This window comes from Pelobates fuscus, chromosome 7, assembly GCF_036172605.1.
Source record: "Pelobates fuscus isolate aPelFus1 chromosome 7, aPelFus1.pri, whole genome shotgun sequence".
Taxonomy (NCBI): Eukaryota; Metazoa; Chordata; class Amphibia; order Anura; family Pelobatidae; genus Pelobates; species Pelobates fuscus.
In genome coordinates, this window is record NC_086323.1 from 161,476,952 (window position 1) to 161,504,199 (window position 27,248).

Sequence of the window (27,248 nt, forward strand, 5' to 3'; positions counted from 1 at the left end):
CCTTTTAAAGGAACATAACACATTCATTGAAATTAAGTGATGATTGTATCAGTGTGTTTGTATGGGTTGTATCAGTGTGTTTGTATGGGTTACTGTGTGACTGTCAGTATGTGCATTATTGTGTTATTATAGTACGAGTGTCATGCATTATGACCTTATGACCTTGCTATGCATCTAGATGATGTCCTTCTGTGACCCAGAAGCTCACCACTCCCTACATCCCGGTGATCTGATAGAAAAGCACTGGTGAGGCGCTCTGCAATCATCTTAATGCCTTGTGTATACCCAGCACAAGCATGTCTTTTAATATTTCCCTGCTTTGCTAATTGTGAAGAGTTCCCTGGTGTCACCCCATGCAGAACACCTGGAAACAGACCCAGGAAGGTGGGACAAGACCCTTGAACCTAGGGCAGTTGGGAGGTGTGTAGAAAGCAGCAAATGAAAATCACCCTGTAATTATTGTTCTCCAATGATTGCAGAAACTGCTCTGCTTTTGGTTTCACTGGGCCTGTGCCGGAGTAAACTCGGCTAAGAGAGTAATCTATCTGGCGTATAGATCAGTGTCGGCATCAGATATGATTAATGTGCAAACAGCCATTGCTTAGCAACAGTGTAAATGTCAGGGTTGAAATATGCCCCTTTCTACTTGGTTCCTAACATGTGGACAGCATTAATATATTAAGAGGTTTCATTTGCATTTTTCTTAGGTCTATTATAAAAATGTGTTTACAATTATATATGATTATTGAGGTATCATCAGCAAAGGTCTGTGCGAATGTGGAAGAAGGACAGCATGTTGGCAATTATAAGGTTCTTACTGTTTTTAGTATTTATGCACTGCCAATGTATTCCACAAAATTAAACATAGGGTTCAGATCACTAAAAAGCGAGTTATCAAGTGTCTTGCAAAATGTCCTCTAAGCAATTTAAATTAGAAAAAAAATCTCTACAGCGGGCTGTCGTGGTTATATTGTATTAATTATTCTTTAAGGAATCTGATTCACTTGTGATTAGTCTTCTGTTCCTCACGTTCTATCAACGTGTGCCCATTGAGATAAACAGCGCACCTGATTTACTCTTAATGCAATGTAGAGAGGAGCAACAGCCGGGTGGGCATCCCAAACGGTTTATCCCGTGAGGGTATGAATGCAGAGAGGCTCCTGGCTTCCTAGCAACTTATATGAGCTTACTTTTTTTTATGGAGGTTATGGCATGTTCCTTTACATTGACTACTTGGAGCAGCTCAAATCTCAGCTTAAAGTGACACTATAGTCACCAAAACAACTTTAGCTTAATTAACCCCTTAAGGACACATGACATGTGTGACATGTCATGATTCCCTTTTATTCCAGAAGTTTGGTCCTTAAGGGGTTAAGCAGTTTTGGTGTATAGAACATGTCCCTGCAGACTCACTGCTCAATTCTCTGCCATTTAGGAGTTACATCACTTTGTTTATGAACCCTAGTCACACCTCCCTGCATGTGACTTGCACAGCCTTCCTAAACACTTCCTGTAAAGAGTCATCTAAAGTTTACCCTTTCTTTATTGCAAGTTCTGTTTAATTTAGATTTTCTTATCCCCTGCTATGTTAAAAGCTTGCTAGGCCCTGCAAGAGCCTCTTGTATGTGATTAAAGTTCAATTTACAGAACAAGAGAAAAACATTTTAAGGTAAATTACATCTGATTGAAAGTGAAACCAGTTTTTTTTTTTTCATGCAGGCTGTGCCAATCATAGCCAGGGGAGGTGTGACAAGGGCTGCATAAACAGAAACAAAGTGATTTAACCCCTTAAGACCGCAGCCAAATGTACAAGTTGTGATCCAAAAAAACGTAAACAAAACCTGGCATTTGCGCTATATGTCTGTCCAACCATAATTCACCTCTTTCATATTAAATGCACCCCCCATTATTATATATCATTTTATTCAGGGGAAACGGGGCTTTCGTTTAACATCAAATATTTAGGTATGGAACATAATTTAATATGAAAAAAATATTTAAAAAATGGGAGAAAATAAGAATTTTTAAAAAATCTTTAGTTCTACGTGACATTCTAACTGTGAATGTCATAATACTGTTTGCTTTTACTGCAATACAATACACATATTTGTATTCAGCGATGTCTCGCGTGTAAAACAGTACCCCCTATGTACAGGTTTTATGGTGTTTTGGGAAGTTACAAGGTCAAATATAGCGTGTTACATATTTCAGTTTTTTTACATTGAAATTCGCCAGATTGGTTACGTTGCCTTTGAGACCATATGGTAGCCCAGAAATAAGAATTACCCCCATGATGGCATACCATTTGCAAAAGTAGACAACCTAAGGTATTGCAAATTGAGTATGTCCAGTCTTTTTTAGTAGCCACTTGGTCACAAACACTGGCCAAAGTTAGTGTTAATATTTGAAAATGCAAAAAACGAATTTGAACGCAAATTTTGGCCAGTGTTTGTGACTAAGTGGCTACTAAAAAAACTGAACATACCCTATTTGCAATACCCTGGGTTGTCTACTATTGCAAATGGTATGCCATCATGAGGATAATTTTCATTCCTGGGCTACCATACGGTCTCAAAGGCAACCTGGCGAATTTTAATGTGAAAAAACTGAAACGCAAACCTTATATTTGACTCTGTAACTTTTGAAAACACCATAAAACCTGTACATGAGGGGTACTGTTATACTCAGGAGACTTCGCTGAACACAAATATTAGTGTTTCAAAACAGTAAAACGTATCACAACAATTATATCGTCAGTGTAAGTGCCATTTGTGTGTGAAAAATGCAAAAAATGTCACTGTCACTGACGATATCGTCGTTGTAATATATTTTACTGTTTTGAAACACTAATATTTGTGTTCAGCGAAGTCTTCCGAGTAAAACAGTACCCCTCATGTACAGGTTTCATGGTGTCTTGGAAAGTTACAGAGTTAAATATAGTGCTAGACAATGTAATTCCCTGAACTTTTGGCCTGGGTTGGCAGGCAGGTCCTGCAAATTGTAATTAATAAAATGACCTAATTATGTAAAATTATTACATAAATATATGCGTAGAATTATTATATATATATATGTGTGTATATATATATGTGTGTGTATATATATGTATATAATTTTTTTAAATTATTTTTATTTATATATAGGTATATACATAGTGATATATACGTATATACTTATGTATATAGATATATATATTATTTCGTTCTACATGTATTTTGATATCAATATATATATATTAATTTTAAAATACAGTTAGAACGAAATTACGCATGTTTATATATTTTTTATCTATTTTTTTTTATTATTTTTGTATTATTTTTTTATTTATTTTTTTAACGTATTTATATATTTATTTATTTTTTATTATATATAAATATATATATAATGAAAATTATATATATATTTAATCAATATCATTGTACGTGTATTTTGATATTAATATATATATATAATTATGTATATATTAATATTAAAATACATGTAGACAGTGTATGCATATTTATGTGTATGTGTGTATATGTGTGTATATATATATACGGTACTTAGATCATATATATAATAAATATATATATGATCTAAGTATATATAATTTATTTTTACACTGTTTTAACATTTTTTTTTTTTTCCAGACAGCAGGGGGAGTACCTGTCATTACAGGCACTCCCCCTGCTGGCAATGCCTTGGACGGCTATGCCGTCCATGTGATCGCGGGGTCCTCGCAAGGACCTCGCGATCACATGGCCCTGGGCGGCTGAAGAGGACGCAGGGGGACTCCCTGGGCTCCCAGGTAAGTCCCCCATACCGCGATCGCCGGCGTGGGATCGCCGGCGACCGGGTAAGTACATAAGATCGCAGGACGTACTATGCCGTCCTGCGGCTTTTAGAGCCACCAAAATAAGGACGGCATAGTACGTCCTGCGGTCTTAAGGGGTTAACTCCTAAATGGCAGTGAATTGAGCAGTAAAACCTGAGAGGCATGATCTATACATTAAAACTGCTTCATTAAGCTAAAGTTGTTTAGGTGACTATAGTTTTCCTTTACAATACTTGAAAATGACCAGCTAAGTAGTATGTATTACAATGTTTTACACCAAATCAAGGGACAAGGGTGCTAGCTAAGGCTAGGGCTAGGGCTTCAAGCAGGCCCGGACTGGCCATCGGGCAAACCGGTCAAATGCCCGGTGGGCCGCGATGGCCACAGGCCGAGGAGATCGGTGGATCTCCCAGGCTGGTCAATGCAGAGCCGGCGCTATCCGAGTGCCGGTCCCGCTGTGTTCCATGATGGGCCTTTGGGTAGATGAAAGATCTCCCTTACCGGCCCACATGCAGTTAAACTCAGACGCCGGCGGGGGAGAGAGGGAGGGAGACAGCCAGGAGAGGAACCCGTGGCAACGGTCCGGGTCTCGCGAGAGTTAACTCTAGCCTCTGGGAACTCACCACTGCCTCCCCCCCAACACACAATCCTTCCATACACACACATCACCCTCACACAGCACCCTAACACACACACACACACACATCACCCTCACACAGCATCCTAACACACACATCATCCTCACACATCACCCTCACACATACACAAAACCCTCCTCACACATCATCCTAACACACACATCACCCTCTCACAGCACCCTTAAACACATCACCCTAACACACACATCACCCTTACACAGCATCCTAACACACACACATATCACCCTCACACAGCACCCTCACTCACACACAAATCACCCTAACACACACATCACCCTCACACAGCACCCTAACACACACACAGAACTCTCACACAGCACCCTGACACAAACAGCACCCTCGCACAGCATCCTAACACACACACACAGCACCCCTTACACACACACAGCACCCACTGCACCCCTTACACACACAGCACCCTCACACACACAGCACCCACACACACACCGCACCCACACACACACCGCACCCACACACTATACTCCACACAAATGCACACCCCTCACACATACACTACACCCTTCACACACACACTGCACACCTCACAAATACACACAGCAGCCCCCAAACATGCTGCAACACACACACACACACAATACTCTCAAACATATATGTATATATACTACAGAACCCCTCACACACATACTGCACCCCTAAACACATTATATTCCAGACAAACACTAGATTTCTTACCCAACGTTGGATCATCTACAGATATACACACACTAGATCTCTATATAAACTCTGAATCCTCTATACACACACACACACACTCACTAGCTCTCCTATACACACTCTGGGTCCTTCAAACACACACTAGATCCCCTACACACAGACGCTGCACCACCTACACACATACTACATTTCTGACATACACACTCTGGATCCCCTATGCACACACTAGATTCCATGTAAGCAAACAAATAGTGTCTCCATAAATGGGATACAGTGAGTACAAGTTTCAAGCAAACACAACACAAGCATGTTATTAAATTTGCTTGCACTGTGCAGAACAAATACAGGGCCATTTTCTCATGCCCTGGAAGAGCATTGAACCAACATGCTCACTTTGAGATGAGGTGTGCTTGTCATTGGGGATGACAAAACACACCCTTTTCAGTGGGCCGCTCTGAATAAAAAATGCCTGGGCCAAATTTTCTTCCCAGTCCGGCCCTGGCTTCTAATCAAATTATTTTGTCCTGAATTGTAAAATTCATATGTCAATTCTCCCCAGTTCTCAGTCTAGTGACAAGGTCCCCACAAATGCTAAAAGGTGGTTCTCTTCTAATGCTGTTTTAAACAGACTCTGATTTCTTAATTTCTTCAATTCTATGTCAGTCTATGTCAATTTAATCTGGCCTTTAAATTCACACCAGTACATCACAATATGAAATGAAGATTTCCGCATGCAATTATTTTCCTAACATCTTGATCTTTTACTAATTCCGAATTCTGCCAATACTGGGGGGATGGGCTGCAGTATTCCCCAAAGAAAAAGGAGATCGTGCCAATTTCTCCCACACACAAATTTGCAATCTGTACCATGCATCATTTATGACAGTTGCCTGGATGGCAAATTAAATGTCTAATACTGACACTAGTTAGACTACAATCCATTGGACCTCTTTAATAAGTAATGGCGATTGGTGACATTAGTAATGCGCCCTTGAATTTCTCTAAGTGTTTTGTTTTGCTGTGTCTTAGCCAGATCAAATAACCTGTGCTTCACAGAAAAATCTGGTTTCAAGTTATACAGTTATACATGGCATCATGGCTACAAGAGAGCAGAAAATAGAGAGACAGAATTGTGAATCGTCTTGTTTCAATACAGTATTGTATGCAGTGAACACACACACGTCCAAATTCAACTGGATTATGAACTAACCCATTAGTCACAGGGCAACATAGTTCTGTGATTCAAGCAGTTCTTAAAGCAACTGTCACTTTCAGGAGCTTTATGTATGTTGCGGAGACCCCTGAAGGTGACATCTTTGCCTTGTGTGTGGCAGCCAAGGGTTAAAGCGTAAGGTAGATAGATACTTACCTGAAACTATTCATTTTGGGAGCTGCCATGAGTTTCTTCAATTCCTGGCGCTTCTTCTACTGCCTTACTGCGGTACTCTTGTGCATGTGCCAGAACACAAATGAATCTGGGACCACATGAACTTCCAAAGACCAATTTGAACAACGTGCACCTACTAGCCTGGACAATACTCGTAAGTCAAAGTAGTCCCTGATTTGTCTTACATCTCCTGATTGCTTGAGAATTTCAGTGAAATTCCAATGCAGCTACAATAAGTATTCCAGAAAGATTGTATCGTTATGTAATAGTCATAAAGTGGCCAGAGATGACAAATACGCTTTAAAGAGCACTCTTGCAACACCAGCCTGTGTTTTCTTCAATCCTGTAGCTCTCTCGCATTTCCTGGTTCTAGAACATTTTTTGATCACATGTAATTTCAAGTATTCCCGTGTGCCATCCAGAAGTGTTTCTGTCAATGAATCACATGGATGGCTAGTAAAGCTACTAAGTAAATATTAACAAGGGATTCTAGTTTAATTCATAATACATCTAATGTACTATTCATGCATAATTAAAATTAGAAATAAATTACAATATTATTACCTGTTGAATTTTTTCCAAATAAGAAAATACTTCTTAAAGGAGTACACCCGGAACTAAAAACACTTCATCTCTTTGAAGTGGTTGTGGTAATTGGAGTTTCTGGCACTGTTTTATCTTCTTCTTGTGAACTATTTTCAGTTTTTTTAGATGAAGTGAGAAATATATATTTCCTTTTTTACTTTTCATAATGACATTAACAGTCAATTCTAAGACAGAAATATACGTAGTCAAACGAATACGCGAACATGGTACTTTGAAAAACTTTGATGAAGTGATGTCTTTCGAGTAAAACATACAACTTCATATCGTTTTTTTGAAACTGAGGGTACTTTCATTAAAGGACCACTATAGGCACCCAGACCACTTCAGCTTAATGAAGTGGTCTGGGTGCCAGGTCCATCTAGGATTAACCCTGCCTGCTGTAAACATAGAAGTTTCAGAGAAACTGTTATGTTTACCTATGGGTTAATCCTGCCTCTAGTGGCTGTCTCACTGACAGCCGCTAGAGGTGCTTCCGCGCTTCTCACTGTGATTTTCACAGTGAGAAGACGCCAGCGTCCATAGGAAAGCATTGCCGCGCATGCGCATTCAGCCGATGACGGGGAAAGGAGGCGGAGAGTCCCCAGGGAGCCCGGTGCTGGAGAAAAGGTGAGTGTTTAACCCCTTCCTCACCCTAGAGCCCGGCGGGAGGGGGACCCTAAGGGTGGGTGGGACTATAGACCCGAAAGTGCCAGGAAAACGAGCGTATTCCTGGCACTATAGTGGTCCTTTAAACAGCGTGTTGCGAGTTTAAGATTTATTTTCAAAACCTTAGCAGTTGGATCTTATCTACATGCAGAATCTATGTTTCGATGCACATTCCGTTTTGGCCAACAAAGTCAACAATACCTGTCAAACTGGATCTTTGTTGGAAACAAAGCACCCAGGTATACATGTTAAGAGACAGGCAAAGGCTCACAATGTTTGCCTGCTGCTTTTTTCCTGCTACTTTAATCTGCAGCCACAAAACCCCTTTGCCAGCTCTCCCGTGAGATAGAGAAAAGCATGGAGAGGGTACATGGAGTTAAAGGGTTTAGAAAGACAGTGCAAGGGAAAACCTTTTTTTAAAGCCACTAAAAGAATGTTGAAGAAAAGGTTCCATGTAATTAAATTCTATCAGTGCAGATCCTTCTCTTTCATTTTAATTAGCAATTTATTCCTGTTGGCAATCCATGAACCTGTTAAACTGGTTTGTAAACCAAACGGAAAACATTTCCCATATCTTCTACTGAATAGCAGCCAATCTGACAACAAGCAAATCTTCTCAGTCTCATAACTAATTGTCCGAGTAAGATTGCGAAAGGAGAAATTAGAAATCTCTAGAGGCGTATTATTGGGTTTTTTTCCCCCCTTTATAACATTCTCAATACCTGCTTAATTTCTTTATATATTTATTCATACGTTTCATCCACCAAATGTTTTACAGAAACCATCTCTATATCAACTAATACAGCTATGTTCTGGTACTGTTCTGGATGTTACCTTTCTTTTCTCTGTTTCAGAGCAATGTTTACATTTGGAATTTTTTTTTTTTTCAAATGTCTTCACTTTCTGTTTTATCAAGCGCAGCATTGTTAAGCTAAACACCTGTAATGCTTGTTATACAGAAGCATTGGAGTCCGTGCTTCTCTCTGAGAAACATTTTGATTGACCTAGTAGTAGGTGACCTTCAACACTCCAGATGTTTTGGACTACATCCCCCCTGATGCTTTGCCAGCATACTAGCTATAAGAGCTTTATGGGAGATGTAGTCCAAAACATCTGGAGTGCCGAAGGTTGGCTATCCCTGACTTAAACATTGATTGCTGCACATGTATCCTGTGTTCCAAATGCTTCACACTTCTCTAAAAGAGGCACTAGATTAGACAAAGAACATCTTCACTGATCTCACAGAATGGGTATCAGAGATAAAAGCGTCATGTCCTTGCATTACAGGTAAATGTATTTGTTTTTTTAACAGAGGGGGATCTAAATTAAACATAGTAAGGAACACATACATTTATTTTCAAAGTGAAATGGTCCCTTTAAAAGTGCAAAGACTTGGGATATACAGCGTGAAACCCATACATTTCAGTCTGCAATAATCACCTCACATTATATATTTTGTAGTTATTTATTGTAAAGTGATAAATGTTGGATACATTATTATTTAACTTGTCCCGTCATGAACACGGAGCGAACCAGTACTCAAACTCTATGCCTCTTTATAGCTTCCAGCTTATATTGTGTGTTAAGGGGTCATTTGCTCTCCTAGCCTCCTCGGCAACTCATCTGCTTAGATTGGACATTGAGGCAGATTGAAGAAAATCAGAGCTGTCAAACCTAGCTTTGAACTTGCAGATGACCAATAAACAGCTTACGTTTTCTTCAAGAGGTACCACTCCAGTCAGATAGTCCTGGTGCCCTTTGTAGTAAGCTCTCCAAATAGCTTTCCTTCCAGGCTGGTCACACAAGTAATGAACGTGAGAAAGCATTGACATAATCCACATTAAAGGAAAAGGAAAAAAAAGTACAATAAATGGATTACTTATCAGTGTGTGTTTTCTCTGCACAGCGTCCATGTACTCTGAGATTCAGAGGGAATCGCCCGACATCGGAAGTATATTGGCACATCCCGATTACTTGGAAGGAAACCCGGAGCTTATCAAGCCCAAAAAACTAGTTAATCCAGTAAAAGCATCGAGAAGTCATCAGGAGCTCCATCGAGAACTGCTAATGAACCACAGAAGGTCAGAATATTACTATTTACCACAAATTAAAGCAGCTGTGCTTTTACACAGGAGCCTGGTCGGCTGTCAGTTTTCACTTGTCAGTTTAGAATGTGAAGCTAAGTCTTTGCATGTCAGTGATACATCAATGGTGCACCCTCTTGACAGGCATACACCATTGAAACATATCGCTGCCACAATCATACCCATCCCAGGCCCAATTTATATTAAGCATATATGGGGTGTTATTATTATTATTATTGCCATTTATATAGCGCGAACAGATTCTGTAGCGCTTTACAATATTATGAGAGGGGGGATTTAACTATAAATAGGACAATTACAAGAAAACTTACAGGAACGATAGGTTGAAGAGGACCCTGCTCAAACAAGCTTACATTCTATAGGATATGAAGTATGAATCATCAACTCATGTAAAAAGTATTTTCCCCATTCTAATTAAAGCTGTTGAAATATATTTTTATGCATAAAAATCTACCTAGTTCGATTATTTTGGATTATTCCACTGACACCATTAAAATTAAAAGATTTTTGGCACGCAATTTATTTTTCGCATAAAAACCTACAGCACTACCATTAAAACTTGTAAAAAATAAAACAAAACAAAACAAAAACTTGTAAAAAAAAATGTTTTTACATTTTATATTTATTGCAGAAATTTGGATTTAGTGTAAAGTTTCTGTTTAAACTCAGATATTTAGCAGAAATAATGTAACCATTTCATATGGTTACACTCTGTTAATGTACAGAGACTACGTGGTAACGTATCCAGATCACTACATGAACTTGCCAAGTACAGTCTTGTAGGTCAGCAATCCTGGAATTCCTGATTACACAAAAGCCCACGGTTTCATTTACACAAAAGGTAAAGGCAGGTAATGAGGTCACAAGGGAATCCTGCCCGAACACTAACCTTTATATATACTGCTACATTCTCATCACTGAGTTTCAAATAAACTTTGCTTTGAACTTTCTGAAGTCCTCTGAAAGGAAAACTTAACAAAATGCTATTTGGAGCATATATCTTATTTACTGGGGAACACAACAAGCTTGACTCTTTTTAATGGATTATTAGTAATACACTAAAATACAGAAGATACGTACTTACATTTAAAGTTCCTGCATTTGTTTCACATGCCCAAGCTTTGCAGCCCAAAGTTTTTTTTCAAACTTGAAAAGTACATCAGATTGGTACATCAGGAACTAAAAATGTACATCTCCAGAGTCAGTTTTCCACATTTCCCAGACTAGTGAATAAGTCCCAATTTTGTTTCACATGGATCGAATTTGGATTAGTTAAAGAAAACAGGCATTGGACACATGTATTGAAATAATACATTAATTTTATTTAAAGGTACACTATAGTCACCAGAACAACTGCAGCTTAATGTAGTTGTTCTGGTCAGTATAATAGCTCCCTTCAGCCATTTTCATGTAAACGGCAGTGTTTCCATTGCCCCTAGGGACACCTCCAAGTGGCCACTCAGCAGATGGCCACTGGAGGTGCTTCCTGGCTCAGTGCTGCACAGTAAGCAGCCCTGCCATTCAGTGTCCCCACGCTGTGCATGGAGACGCTGAATTTTCCTCATAGAGATGCATTGATTCAATGCATCTCTATGAGGAGGTGCTGATTGGCCAAAATGGTGTTTGGCCCTGCCCCCTTGCCGATTTTAGCCAATTTGGCAAAAAATCTGCAATTTTGTTGTTGTCACTAAGGGGGTAGGGCCAGCACCCGCAGACCTGTGGAGAGCTGAAATAAGTTAAGTTTTAAACCATTCTGAGTGGGCTAATGGGAGGGGGGGGGGGTCACTATAGGGTCAGGAATACATGTGTGTGTTTCTGACCCTATAGTAATCCTTTAAAGGAACAATCCAAGCATGTTTACGGTGCCAGTAGTGCCCTAGTTCTTGAGAATAGTAATAAAAAAAAAATCAGTGTGGCTTGACAACTTACCTTGGTCCCCTGGGTGCCACGTAGCCATGGTGCAGGAGAAGCAAAAGGTTCCTGCAAAGTAAAGCCTGGGCAATGCAGTACGGTGCTTATTAACACTCAACTGATGCTCTTAGGAAATAAGTGCTGTCCTGCATAACCCTGCTTAGCTCTGTAAAGATAACCAGAATATTCTGCAGCAGAAGAATAGGATGCACTGCCTGTTGACCAAGCTTGGGCAGTGGGACCCAGGTAAGATGTCAAAATGTGACCAAAATGGTTTGACTACTTACTGCTGGAATGTGCCAGGGCACTCCTGGCTCTATAATTACCACAGCAGAATTTACTGATCATGGTACTTGGAGTGTTCCTTTTAAAAACAAAAAGCATTTGAACAGACTGATTTGAATTTCACACATTTAATTTCAAATAAGACTGTGGTTACAAATCCTTCTGACTCATAATTCACTTGGGATCATTGCTTAATATAGCTGAGAACGTGGTTAATGTCCTAATTTATTTAATTTACTTTTGTGACGGATCCTCGGGTAACCCAAGATGGATACATGTCTCCCCAACCACCACCCCTCTCTCAAAAGACTATTAGCACTTTCCAGCCTGCGCCTCCCAGCCCAGTGCTCCTTTCTAGCAGCTCCGGAATCACCACTGAAGTACGGTGCGCCAGACCAGGAGCAACCCTCAACTTTCCTGGAACTCTAAAGCGGATTGCAGAGTCACCGCGGTCCGTTGAAACTTCAACCAGAGCACTCTCAGTCCATACCTTAATTTAACTCATTATTACAAAGGGTTTAGGCATGTTACACCTGGGGGTGAACTAAAAACTAAACGGCCCTAAGCAATAGGAAAATATGGGGCCCCTTTGTGCCCACACACACACACCTCCCATATGTACAGTTTTGTGTTACAGAAAGGGTTGTAATATGGCAGTAAGGGGCTTTTGTTGGGGACTGGAGCTATAGTGTGTCTGACTAAGGCTGTTTTGTACATGTGGGGGCTTATGGGATGTAGTGGGGGTGATAGGGATTGTAACTGGGGAATAAAGACTGTAGTGTGATGGTTGAGTTTGCTATGAGTATCGCCCACATACACATCTTTGTGTTACAGAAAGGGTTGTAATGTGGCAGCTGGGGCTTTTGTTGGGGACTGGAGCTGTAGTGTGTGTGACGGGGTGGTTGTGGAGGAATATGGGCTGTAAAACAAAGTAAATATTTAGTCCCAATACATAATGGATACCATAGCCATGTTTGAAGAAATTTAATAATGGGGAATTTGTGTTCAGGTGAGATAGAACTCTCACTGTAAAACAGTTAGCTGTAGCCTATACTGGTACATTTAACCAATACTGTATTTTGCTGAATCTGATATAAAGCATCACAGCAAATTATTTGTTGTTTTTTTGATGGACTAGGCAATAAAGATGAGACATTGGACACTTTTAGATTATTTTTTTTGTGAACTTTAAACATTACAGAATAAACCTTTTAAAAAATTATTTAAAAAAATATTGAGTATTGTTAATGATCACAGCTTTTCAAAATAGGTATATAGACGTGTATTTTATGTACATATTTCTAAAGCAACGCCACCCTCTGCTGGCAAAATAATGCATTACAGCTGGTTCTGATTATTAGGGATCCTAATTGAGTTTCAAGATAAAGTTGAAGACGGCAGGATTTACATGTCACAAAATCCTAAAATACTCCCTAACCCCCCAAAACACATAAATAGGTATAATGAATTTCTTAACATTGGATATGGCAAGCCAAAAACATTTAAAAAAAAAAAAACTAATATTTGTAAAACATTGTAAACGTAAAAAAAAATCAGAAAAAAAAAAATCAACAGTAATATTTGAGAGTTATGAGTCAAATTACACAGCATGGGAAAATTCCAAAGAACTTTCCCAAGCTGTGTAAAATGACACAGAGCACTCTGATTGGTTGGATTTCAAGCCAACCAATCAAAGTGCTGTGACAGGTAAATTTGAAGAATTACCTGTCAGTCTCTTCATTTACCTATCAGAGTACTCTGGTTGGTTTAAAGCCTTTCCCCGTCCTGCGGAGCTTAGTCTGTGCCGTGCCCTCCATGGGTGAAGATGGTTTATTTTTTTAGCGTTGGGTTGTTTTTTTCTGCGTTTTTTATTTTATTTTCAAAGTCCGACGGGTATCATGGACTTTTATTTGGCCTTTTTGGGGGATGAAAAAAGAAGATTTTAGAAAAAAGAAGACATCAAATGGTAAGTTGTTTTTTATTATGGGGATTTAGTTTTATTGTTACCCCCTCACTATTTTTAGGGTGGGGGGGAGGTAGGGGTTTATTTTTTATTTTTTGGGTGGCAGGGTGACTAGGGGCTTGGGACCCCTAGTCACCTGGGGGTGGTTAACATTTTCATTTAGGACCCCACACACCGCTCATGGGTGGGGGCCAAGGGGGAGGACAATAGGTCCCCCTCCTATTGTTATTTAGGGCCCCCACCCGCCGCTCACGGCTGCTCACTGTTTACTAGACATGCTCTTACTCGCGGCATACTTTACTGAGTATTAGAGTGGTATTTCAGCCTTTTGGTAGATAGCTCCCTAATACCGTGGGAATTAGGGAGTTATCTACTAAGCGGCTGCAAGATGCAGCCGCGGCACAAATAGGATCGGAGTTTTATTCATTCGAATGAAATTCCGATCCGATTTGTTTCCTAACATGAACGAACAAACTGTTCTCATTCAGTTAGGACGAAATTCAGTGGGTTTGTCTACGTTCTGTCTAAATGATAGGGCGTTCGGAATACTGACAGGAAGCATTGCGAGATCACGGATCAAAGGTGAGAATTGTGGGAACATTTCTCTGACCACAGGAAATGGAGCACACGTTGCTCCTCCACTGGTCAGAGATGGTCAGGCATAGGAAACCTCCTTAAGACAAAGTAGTTCCTACTTTGTCTTATGTTTTAAAGAAAACTAGAGCAGATAGTAAGAAATGGAGAACAGATCCTGAGAGAGGGAGAGAAGAGGAATCAATTAAAGGTAAGTTCGGCATGACAGTGCCGCTTTAATAAGAGCGAGGGAGGGTGCAAACTCTGTCAAAAGGAGCAAATTGTGCCTGGAGAATTTATAATCTTGGTCTGCAGGATGCCTGCTGTGTGGGTGTGGTAGCTGACTGCCACTTGGAAAGTTGGGAAAGGGAGACATGTAAGAAGAGGGAGAGATGCATGAAAAGAAGAGGGAGGAGATATGGAAGAAGGGGGGAAGAGGGACAAGGAAGGAAGTAGGTAAGAGAGACATGGAAGGAAGGGGAGGAGAGAGACTTGGAAGGAAGGGGGGACATGGAATGTAGGGGGTAGAGGCACATGGAATGTAGGGGGAAGAGGGACATGGAATGAAGGGGAGGAAAGAGACATGGAAGAAGGGGGAGATACACATGGGAGGACGACAGACGAGATATGGAAGAAGGGGGGAAGTGGGACATGGAAGGCAGTAGGTAAGAAGGACGTGGAAGGATTATTTTGTTGAAGTAGGTAAGAGGGACATGGAAGGAAGAGGGACATGAAAGGAAGGGGGGAGAGGGACATAGAAGGAAGGGGGAAGAGAGTAATGGAAGGAAAGGGGGAAGACACCTGGAAAGAAGGAGGAGACACATGAAAGTGGTCAACTGCTCTTAAGCTTTTCCTATGTGAGATATTGTAAGTTGGCAGATGGGAAGTGATCCCTTCCTGTCCAATCTTACATACAGGATCTGGAAGAGCTGGGACAGCACTAAGTTTTATACCCTCTAAAAATGTCCCAGCAGGTATTCCTAAACTACAGTGGACACTATAGGGACCTCTAGTGGCTTCAATCAGGGCTACATAAATGAATCTTCTAGAGGCACACTCCAAGAACCAATGCAACTTTAAAGGACTTCTTTGTACACAATAACAATGTCATCTCAATGAGGTTATGGTGCCATGAGGTCCTGGGTGCTGTTTTGCCTTAAGGGGTTAAACCATTCATTAAACTTTCTTCTAGAGGCACACTCCAAGAACCAATGCAACTTTAAAGGACTTCTTTGTACACAATAACAATGTCATCTCAATGAGGTTATGGTGCCATGAGGTCCTGGGTGCTGTTTTGCCTTAAGGGGTTAAACCATTCATTAAACTTTCAAAGATTGCCCAGATTGGTCCTTTGGTGCATTAATTTGCTTTGATTGTTTTTTATTTGTATTTTGCTATGCTCAAATCTTTATTAATGTTTTGCAGAATGATGTACTATAAGCCTGTCTCCTTACCCAGACTCCCTGTATCCCAGAAAAATAGTTTCTTATTAACCACTGACAGCATTGAGACCATTAACCTTAGCCCCTAAACAACTCCTGTTAAACCGTTTTAGAAAGTGTCCCCACTTGTCACTTCAGAAAAGTGAACATTTCAAGAGTAGTTGGTACTTTTACAAAGTGACAAGATAGGCCCCTCCAAGGTATCAGCCAGCTAGCAGCCCTTCCTAACCTGCATAACAACATATACCTGTATCTTTCCCTTAGAGGTTTGGGGATTGACACAAAGCCAGAGTTGCAGCGAGTCCTGGAACATCGGAAGAGAGACAAAATCATTCAACAGAAGAAAGAAGAGGAAGAGATTAAGAAGCTGCAATCTCCATTTGAACAGGAGCTTTTAAAGAGGCAACAGCGGCTTGACCAGGTAACCCAACACTGGCAGGGGATTGTTTGTATTTTGTAGGAGTTTTTTTCAAAGAACAATGAAGTTGTTTGTTTGTTTTTTGCTTTTTGTTTTGTTTTTAAGTGGGGCTTGCCATGCCTGTTTCACCTCAGTAAGGTGAGAGGCAGCGACCTAACAAAAGCAAAGACAGGGGGATAGGAAGAGGCATATTACCTGACATTAAAGTGGCTAGGCTAACGTAAAAGTAGAACTATGAAATATCTGGACTAGACTAAGGGAATGCTACAGATCAGGAAGGGAACAAAATCCGAAAAATAGAAAAATACAATATACACAGTACCAGACACAGGCAGGTACCAGGAAAATGGAAACAAAGGAGTACTTGAGACGGGCAAGTGTCAGGAGCATGGAGAAGGGTAAGTTCAGCAAACAAGCCAGAGACTGGTACACAGGCCAGGTCGTCAGACACACAGGCAGGAGTGCAGAAGGATAGTCAAGGCTAGCTGGGTCAAAAGAAAAAACAAACAAAGTCAAAGAGGAAACATGGTGCACATATGGTGGTTTTGTCCAAAATTAACTAAATATTGGACGATGATTCATGTTTCAATTATTAAAGAGGACAAAGATATAAGTATCTTGACATCAGAACTAGCACTTTTTAAGAAATTCCCGGAGTCTGTTGCACAAATTTCCAAAATAATGATAGGCCACATCCTAATCTCAGCTACTTCATGTCTACCTCGATACCGGAAATCTAAAAATGTACCTACACGTAAAGAAATTTTGACCATGGTATTAGGTAGTAAAGCAAACAAATTGTCTTATAGAAAGAATACTCATTTATGTACAAAACAAACATATTTGGGAAAAATGTGAAGATATTTAAAAAAAACGTATTGCTTATAGAATATAGATTTTGTTAAGGTCAAAGATGTATAACTACTGTTTTGTACAGTATTCCATATGTGTATTGCTATGGATGGATCCTCTTTCCTATTTCCAAGTTTCCCTTCCCTTTCCTTCACTGAATATTATGTTTAACTATTCTTTATTATTTGTTGTGAGATACATTATAACCTTAATACAAATTATTTGAAAAAAAGAAATCTGGTTACAGGTGTTTTTACATAGTTTTTACAATGGTGGTATTTCCAATGAAGGAACTCTTGCTCTGTAAAGGGCACCGGTCATGATCCAACAAGACTGGTGCTTGTCTATTTTGCGCCCTTGGCAAGACCAGCTACATGCATTAAAATTTTTAACACGTTATATAGAACTTTTAATGCCTTAGAAAATTATCTGAATAAATGTGTGTGTTAAACTTTACGTTTACATCTTTTTTTTTTTTTTTCATTTAGCTTGAAAAAGAACAAGAAGCTGTTAAAGAAGATGGACACGCCCCAGAATTTATTAAAGTTAAAGAGAACCTGAGGAGAACAGCCACCTTACAAGAGAGAGTGGAGTAGACTCTGCCACGCCTGTATTAACATATCCCTTTACCAAGCAGGCTTTCTTCACTGTACTCGTTTAACGTTACAGCTATGTCTTCTGGTGGATGTATACTAATCACATGTACTCTGGCAGGAATCCAATTCCTGGGTTTGTGCTCCATAAGGATGCTTTAACATTTCCTTATCGCAGCGTTAGTACAAGATGCTTACTTTTAGCGCCAAGTGGAATAACCTGTTTCGTTAAATGGATCATTGGATTTGTCGCAGATTGTGGTATCTTTGTCATAATGGACTGTTTACAGCAGACCTTACAAGCCATGTGGTGTGCATATGCTTTTTATATGTCCCAAATGAAAGGTCAAACAAGCCTTCTTGTAGGAACCAATTAAAATTATCCTGCAGAAGAGAAGTAGATGCAACCTAATGAAGATGCAGCGTGCATCCACACGTTTAGAGGAAGATAAATGGACTGGAGCAATGTATACAGCTATTTTTTAATAGCCCGTTATGAATATGAACTGGTGTTACGTAAAAGTGCAAAAAGAACTACTGATATTGAGTCTACTACATGGTGTGTGATCACCATCACCATACATGTGTGAAGATAGCTAGCATGTGTGATGAGTTTCTTCAGTCTGTTGGTCTTCCTTTGCCATAAGGCTGCCAATTCGGATCAAAAATCTAACTATCACATTTTAAACTTAGCTGATCAGAACTTCACTAAGAATACATTCTACCCTGGAGTCTTAAAGTCCTATTTAACAGCTAAGTGGTCTTCAGTTGTAACTATGTCCTCAAGGGTGGCCAGGTCGCCTGCTTTTAAACTCGGTTTTATTTTTTTAAGGGACAGTTATGCATTGAGCTAAATTAGTCTCTAAACACATAAAAAAACGTATAGCGGCTCCTCACAAAAATACTGTTTTAAAGATTATTTTCTTAATGACTTTCTCTGCAACAGTTTATCTATGGTAGAAGACATTTACACACTTCACTTTCTGAAAAGTTAATTCCTGGTTTCTTCCCATCATAATTCTTTATAAAGTAAACATAAAGAGACTTAGGGATAAAATAGAGGTTAACAATCATGGGGAGGACTCCATCGAGGTCATTCAACTCATATTTGAGATTTTTATGATGGGCAGACATTTGAGGGTGATAAACTAGTTGGATCTGTAGAAGTAATTATATTTCTCTAATGGAACTTCAGTAGAAAACCTATGTTGTATTTGACTTCAGAAAAAAATCTCTAAAGAGAACAACTTCTGGGGCACAATTTGTAGCCAATGTCCAAATGTGAATTGTATTAACCAGTTATATAAAATTACACTTCATAACAGTTCAGGCATGTCACACTCACAAAATGTGGTATTATCAACTCACACACAAATACATATACACTCACAGCCATCATGATTTTTTTTTATTTATCTTAATTCATTATTAAGAAATAGAGATGTACACGTATATATCGAATATAACATTTATTTGAATGATGTAAGCATTAGACCAATTAACATACTATGTAATGTAGGCCTAGACAGGTCATTGGGCACACAGGACCTGTGTCAAGTGGTCTTGACTGATGGCCAACTGGGGAGATAAATGGATCTACCCAGCTGGCCCTGTGAAGTAGTCAACATGCAGTCTCCGGCTTGCACACCAGCGAGCCAGTTGCAGTTTCCTACTGTCCATGTTGCTGCTGCTTTTTGGGCACGATCAGAGGGAGTCATAGATGCCTCTGCTGCTTGCTTCATGGCGCTCTGATTATTCAGTTTGAAACAGGAAGCAGCACAGGTCTCTGTAATTCCCACACATTATTATTATGCAGCAACAAAGACTTCTAGTAAGATAATGTATGTTCACGGTTATACATTTATTTACTACCTATATTTAGAGCGCATGCTTTCAAGATCTCCTTCACGCACGAATATTATAAAATCAACAAGGGATACTCGGGTCTTGAGAATCTGCGCTCATATGAAAGCGTAAAAAATTGCTGTAAAATGGAACTCCTTACAAAATAAAGAAATGGGATATTTCTTTTTTGCACCTTAAAAAAAAAAAAAATACAGAACAACCTATGTAATTGCACTAAAATGAAAATAATGAGTGAAAATTAACATAAATCTTCATATATCAAGAAAAAAACATTTTAAAAGAGCTCCACCGTATTTATCTTTCATGCATCATGAAATAACATGTTAAAAGAACGTCACCATATTTATTTAGCAATGACATTAGCCAACATAATAAAATAGTTCTATTTTGTTAAGTTTATGTGCAGTTACGAAATGTATTTGTGACTTGCTAGTCCATGCTTTCTTAACTATAGTTACCCACCTTAACCATAGTTCCCCAACCTTACTCTACTTACCTCCTTTTTATTTGTAGTTAACATGGTTCCACAATACTGGTATCACGATCTAGTTGTGTCAATTCAAAATTTGTTTTGATCAACCAATTCGTGGGTCAAGCAGGATTGTTTGCACCCATGCAAATTCTATTGATCTGAAAGTCTCATCTATGAATTCGTTTTTTCATATATACAATATAACCCATTTGAAAAATTACCATCATTTGCTTGTTAACCAAGAGTTATGTTTTTCATCAGACATCCTAAATGATTACTTGGCGCTGAAAAATACATTCCTGTTTAATTATAGGTTTAGGAGTATCTGTAATATTTTTCAGAGTTAGTATGTTCACTGCAGGACATTACATTATGTAACCTACCAAAGTATATGACAATAGGAAAAAAATAAAAGCACTTAGGGAAACCGTTCAAAAGGTAAACCCTAAATGACCAGGAGTAACCCCAAAGTAATCAAATAAAACTTAGCTTTTAATAAATAATTAAAATATCTTATCAATGTGCAGCATATGTGCAAAAAATATATCCACAGAAAAAATCATAATAAATTGAAAAAAATATTATTATCATTATAATGATTTTTTCAATTTATTATATTTTTTTCTAAACGGTTTCCCTAAGTGCTTTTTCTTTTTTCTATTGTCAATTAGTACTGGGGGTTACCTGACACATTTTCCCTAGAAGGTCACTCAGTTTATAGTAGCTACCAAAGTATATATTCATGTGAGTGCACCCAAGGATGCTTTTTGCCTGGGGAACAACATTTTCGAAGATATTTAATGCACTCACTATATGGGTTTGATGTGACACGACTCTCTAGTGTTACACCATGTTCTTTAAAAGAATTGTCAATCTAGAAAATTTCTTAATAGTATGTGCGACGTGAGTGTTCAGACAAAGCAATTATTCTATTTTTTTAATGACTTTTTACAAAGAGAAAGATGAGTCACAAATACAATAGGCTGGTTCAAAGTGTCCTTTCATCAAAATATAATTATATCATTTAAAACACACAAAACAATAAAGAACATAGAGCCACACTCAGGCTGTAGGCGGAACTACAGCGATTGTTTTTGTAACTACAACTGAGGCATTTCTGCTATACCAAGAAACCATTTTGACTTAAATAGGACACTACACTTCAAGTAGAAATGGAACTCTGGTGAGTTCATGCTGCCCAATAGATCCAGGTACCATCTGGACTAGATCTAAGCTTCTGAGTAAATGCAGTTTAACTCAAAGACTAATGATCTGCACATCCGCACAATTAATGCTACTGTTGGTGTTATATTGATACCAGCGTTCTCAAGAGGTAATATAGCTCACAATCAACCACTTGTATGAGGCATGCAAGACACACAACCTTTAACTGACCTTCAAATTGTTCCTGTTTAATTCTGCCTATTCACTTGTTATTGATTTTATCTTTGCGTTCTGCAATGAAGTACATTATCCGCAGACATATTATATTCCCTGTGTTTCATCAATCAATACATTTTAAAAGTCAAGCATCACAAGAGAGACTGGACCTTTAGCACAATAATCAGGGTCAGACAAATCATTTTAGGTCACGAAGGGGCGAAAATGAAGGCACCACATGGTTCACAACCCCCTTACCCACATTATCAGAGCATTTGTTAACATTTAAAAAAAAAAAATATATATATATATATATTTCTATAAAGTCCTTATTTTTATATAGATATATAATCCTTTCTAAAAGTAGATATCCTACCGAATGGCTGGCACTTGAAGTGTTATTTTGACTCGCATGTCTCACGAAGGAGAGTTATACTTAGGAGAAGTGTGTTACTTAGGTGCCTTATTGTGTGGCTGCAAAAAAATATATATAATAGATGGACATATTTTTCATCATCTTTGCATTTTTTTAACTTTGAGTCCCATTTTATTTTTATTTATTTTTTGGTTGTAGAAAGCAGGAATGTATTAGTCATATACCACTTGTCATGGGTGCTTGTCACTTCACTGCATAACATGAACATGAATTACTTTAATTAGTTTCCACACATATCTATCAGCTTACATTGTAACAGGGTATTCATGATGAACAAACAAAAGAGCTCTTCTGCTAATAAATGTCCCATCCCATGCAACAGCAACGTAAACAGTGATTACTTTTTATTAATATTTTACGGTCCTTCTCTTCTTGTACAAATGGCAATATTTAGTTGTTGATTAAAAAGACGCTGACTGGAAGTACCCCCTAACTCTTTTTCAAAGCATTATAGTATTTGTTAACAAACATGCAAACAATAAAAAGAAAAAAAAAATACAGGTAAAACCTATATTCACCTCTAAAGATTTAAAGATGACAGCACTTGCAGAGGTAAAAACTTCCAGCAGATAAATCCCACTCACACCAGATAGATGTTTCACCAAGAGGGAGCCTCTCATTCAAGTCTGTGGACTTTTCCCTTATCCCATAAACTGCTGTGTAGTTCATATCTCACAAGTGTCCCTATTTAGGAGGAGCAGTCCTTATTCTGGACTTATCCTTATCTCCTTGTCCATCTTTTCTATCCAAATCCAAATGTCCCTCTTTTCTAAGAGCTCTATATTGTACTCCCAGTAATGTATCTTTAAACTCCAATAAATGTGTTTAGAAATCAGTCTGTGTAAATAAGATACATTGTTCTAAATTAAATTATAGTTTTATAAATTATTAGTAAGTCACCTAAAATTTCTCAAACAGCCCTGCCCCTGGACACACCCTCACTCGTACCCCTAAAATTAAAATGTCCCTCTTTGTCAATTTGAAATGTTGGGAAGTTTGGTAGTTTTGTTTGCATTCAGTTTTGTGACTGAAGGTGTAAGAGGAGGAGATGCGCTTGTCCCATGAACAAGCTGGGAGTAAGGACTGAGAACCAGGGGGTAGTGTTATAGCCACAGCAAAGTTTTGCTATTATAAAGTGCCGTGTGCCATGGTCTATGCAAACAGCATAAACCATTTTGATGCCTAGAGAGCCTTTAACATTTTTCTAATAATATCATCCTACATCATCTCCTAAAAAAAATCTGAAAGGGCACTGTAACATAAATTTACTGTTTAATGTTTAGGACCTTATAAATACTTAAGTTCCAGAAAAGGAAGTACATTATTTATGGTTATATTGGATCTATACAGAACATATTTTAAGAAAGAGAACTTAACGGGCCACACCAAATTCCATAACCACTAATCCACGCTAAAGAGTTTATTGTGTCAGGAGTGCCCTGGTGAGCCCCATGGTAAGTATTCAAGCTGTTTTACAATAGATTGAATACTTACCTGAGGTTTGCCAGGCGCCCCTTCACACCTCCTCTCAGGAGCTTCGGACTCAAGACAGAAGCTCCTTTTAAAGAGTTTCTGTTGTCTCTCTTGAGCAAGGCCCCACAGTGCAGGAAGACTTGGACAGGGCACCATTGATAGGCTGAGAGCATCAGTTGACATTCTAAACCTATCAGTAGCTCCCCATTGAGAAAAGACAGTGAAAAGGATACGTTCCATTTTCAGTGTCTTTACTCAGGGAGACCAACTGATAGATCAAGAGTCTATTCCGATGAAGTTGCTATGGTGCCTGGTGTGCCCCGTATATTGAAGCCTAGCTATGGATTATTTCTCCCAGAGATTCTGTTGTATTACATTATACAAAAGAATCCAAGCCCCACAGGATAAACGTCTGAAGGGTTTATTCCCCTCCCTAGAAATTGGACAACGAATTGGAAAACACCAATCTACTACAAGACTTATTTTACGATCTCTTGTTTTTCATGGGTTTGGATATTTAGTATAAAGGCTTTACTGTTGGTGATCTGTTTTCTCAAGGAATATCATGCTTCGAATATAAAGCCTAATGTTCTTGTTTACACTTTACTTTCAGATCTCTTGTGTTTTTTTTTTTTTCTTTTGAGATGTGTTTTGCAGTATTGTTTATAAGAACCTTATTCCACAGATGGCTGTTTATCTTCTTTTTTTTAATTTTATGATTTCTTGTGGCTGATAAACACATGTGTGACTTCAGTAAGGGTAGATTGGCATTAATCTGGCCACTCATTTCTTGAAACACTAATTTTCAACAATAGAGGACAGTCCTCCTAGACTGAGACACATGGTAGATCCGATACAAAATGGTAATTGGAACTCCCCTTTGTCTATTGTCCAAATTCAATGGTCAATCTGACCATGGACTGTGGTTTTACTGCCAATGTTAATGTTAACATAAAAGAGTGGGGTTTTAGTTGATTAATGTATTTTTTTATCTGCATGTTTATTAATGCGTATTTACATGTGTTGTTTTGCTCTGAATTTATCCAAGTTAATGTATGTAAATACAATGTACAAAGATCCGGCTTAACAGAGTTCTAGATCACTGGAATATATGGCTTATATTTTTGTGTGTTTATGTAAATATTCTGCTAATGAAATGGAATCTAGAACCCAGGTATCAAAGCTGGAAAATATTAATCAATTATTGAAACTATTTTCATATTTAAATGCACCTTATTATATGTGACACTTTATTAAGTATAGCATAATAACATGATGTACTAAATCAGGGAAACCATATGCACACTGGATTTTAGGTTTAAGGATCTGTATTTTGATTTTAAAAATGGATATGTCTCTGGGGAATTTACACCCAATATTTTCTTCATAATATGATTATTTAGTATCATAGATCCTATTGAAATACTCATGTATTTTATTTCTAAACATTATGATTCTAGTGAAGGTTACTAAACTATCAGAGATATTTATTAAAACTGTGATTTGTTGGGAATCAATCAGGAAAATGTAATTTAAGGCCAAACTAGCCAATATGGGGAACAGAATTAAAATATTCAACTCAGCTATTTTCCCACTAAGCACCATAACCACTATACTTTACTGTAGTGGCAATGGTTCTAGGAGTGCTTTGATGCTTTACCATTATAAGAAGTCAAACCATTTTAGATCAGTTTGACTTCTCACCCGAGGACTGCACGGTACCACTCTCTGCCTTGACTTCTAACATTGGATAGCTGGAAGCACCTAAGCAGGAACTTCTGATAGCTCTCTTGAGATAAGCCATGCACTTCACTGTTAAACCATTGGAAATGATTTAATGGTTGAAGGGAACATGACACCAGGGGAATCTGGGCACTATAACATTCAGTCATTGCCATGAAGTAGTATTTGTGCTTGGAGTGTTTCTTTAATACTTTTAATGCACTCTAATATCCCTCTCACTGGGGTTTAAGTTATGCATTTAAAATCAATATTTTTCATCATAGACATCTTAAATGGTAACAAGGAAGTATAATTATTTTTTGTGAGGTGTTAAAAATTAAATTAAATGTAGAAATCCACACATCTCCTGGAACTGGACACAAATTAGCTCTTCGTCAATCAAGTTGCCCTTTTCTGCCATCAAACATCGTTAGTAGAGGAGAAGAAACAAAGACAATTTTTCTGTTCTCTGCCTGTGCTTTGACTGAACTGCATACCTCCAAACATGTATTGGGATTAAATTGGGATTGGTGGGCGAGCATTCAGAGCAGCATTGCCAATGATACTACTTATTACAATGGTGATGCCCATATTTGGTGGCTTCCCAAAAACAAGTGTGTGGGCCCACCTACTTTAGGGGTGTACCAGCCTGCCGTCAATCATGCTAGGCTGATAGACAACAGCCCAGCAGGGCCCTCACATACAGGACTATACAGAGAGTGCTTTCTCTGCATGGTCCTAATTCCCACAATAAAATAGTGCTGTGCTGCCTGGAAACCGTTCCCTGGTGTCCCTGAATGTGGGACACCAGGGATCAATATTGAGATGGCAGGATTGGCACACATTGCACTGAAGGAATAGAAATAAAACATTTGGTTTATTTTTCTGCACCTCCAGAAATGCGTAAAACCATGAGTGACACAAAGTCACAATTTAGGCAATTTAAAACGGGTTGAATGGTATTGCTTTTTAAATTTAATTCAATTTTTCAGATCTCAAAACATATTAGTTAAATATAGTTAAATATAGGAAACAAGTTAACATTAGTGTGATGGTTCTTCTTTAAATGATGGTGGGTGAGTGTGGTCTGTTCACCCATCCATACCCCTGCATTATTCTAATTTTGTTTCTGTATAAAGTCTAACATTTATTTCAACTATTATGTTAATTTTCATTTTGGATACAAACATTACAAAGACAATGAAACATAAATCTATTTAAGAAACCATGATTAAATGAGATGTTTGTGGCTCTTTAATATTATTGTCTCTGACTTTTCTTTTGTTACCTACTACTACCTTGAAGTTAATCCCTATTTATGTTTTTTATTTTTTATGGACACTCGAAAATGTTAAGTTACTGTATATTCATGTTAAATCTCTACTGAATTTTAGATGTAATCTCAGTTGGGAAATTGTGGCTTATTCTAAAAAGATAAATTCTTAAAATATATGGTGTTGAAGGCAGCAACAATGAATGTTAAAAATAATTTGTGTTGATTTTTCTTTTTTTTTTTTGCTTTAACTGTGAAAACATTTCTGATGATTGTAATTAAACAAATTCTAATAAATGTTATAACAATGTATTCTACTTTTATTATTTGTTTATTTTATATTGACCTTTTCTAACACAGCAGTGTTGCACCTATATTATGCCAATCAGGAGATATCTTCTCAAGGGAAGCAAAATGTAGTATTTTGTTTGATATTGATGTAAATGATACAGATAAGAAGAAGAAGAAGAAGAATTAAACCATTGATCACGGGCAGGATTCTGGTTGCAGAAGCTGTTTATATACATGGCTGTACACCTTGTATTACTCCAAATCTGTAATGTCCTCACTCTGTTCTCATAGAAAGCCATTGCTTTACTTTGATTGGTTCCAATTTGGAAAGTGAAGAGCAAATAACAGACTAGCATCTAAGAAGCTGCTAGTCTGAAGAAAACACAATGGTAAAACTTCACAAAACT

General features: G+C 38.3%; 1 protein-coding gene across 1 annotated transcript in view; it reads left to right on the forward strand.

The window, feature by feature from the left end:
- Positions 1-20,727, forward strand: part of FAM107A (family with sequence similarity 107 member A) — an 81,655-nt gene extending 60,928 nt beyond the window's left edge. The window contains exons 2-4 of the mRNA XM_063426864.1: positions 9,693-9,867; positions 16,330-16,486; positions 17,824-20,727. Of these exons, the coding sequence (XP_063282934.1) occupies positions 9,693-9,867; positions 16,330-16,486; positions 17,824-17,931 (440 nt within the window). The 3' untranslated portion in view covers positions 17,932-20,727. The remainder of the gene's footprint in view (positions 1-9,692; positions 9,868-16,329; positions 16,487-17,823) is intronic.
- Positions 20,728-27,248: the final 6,521 nt, after the last annotated feature.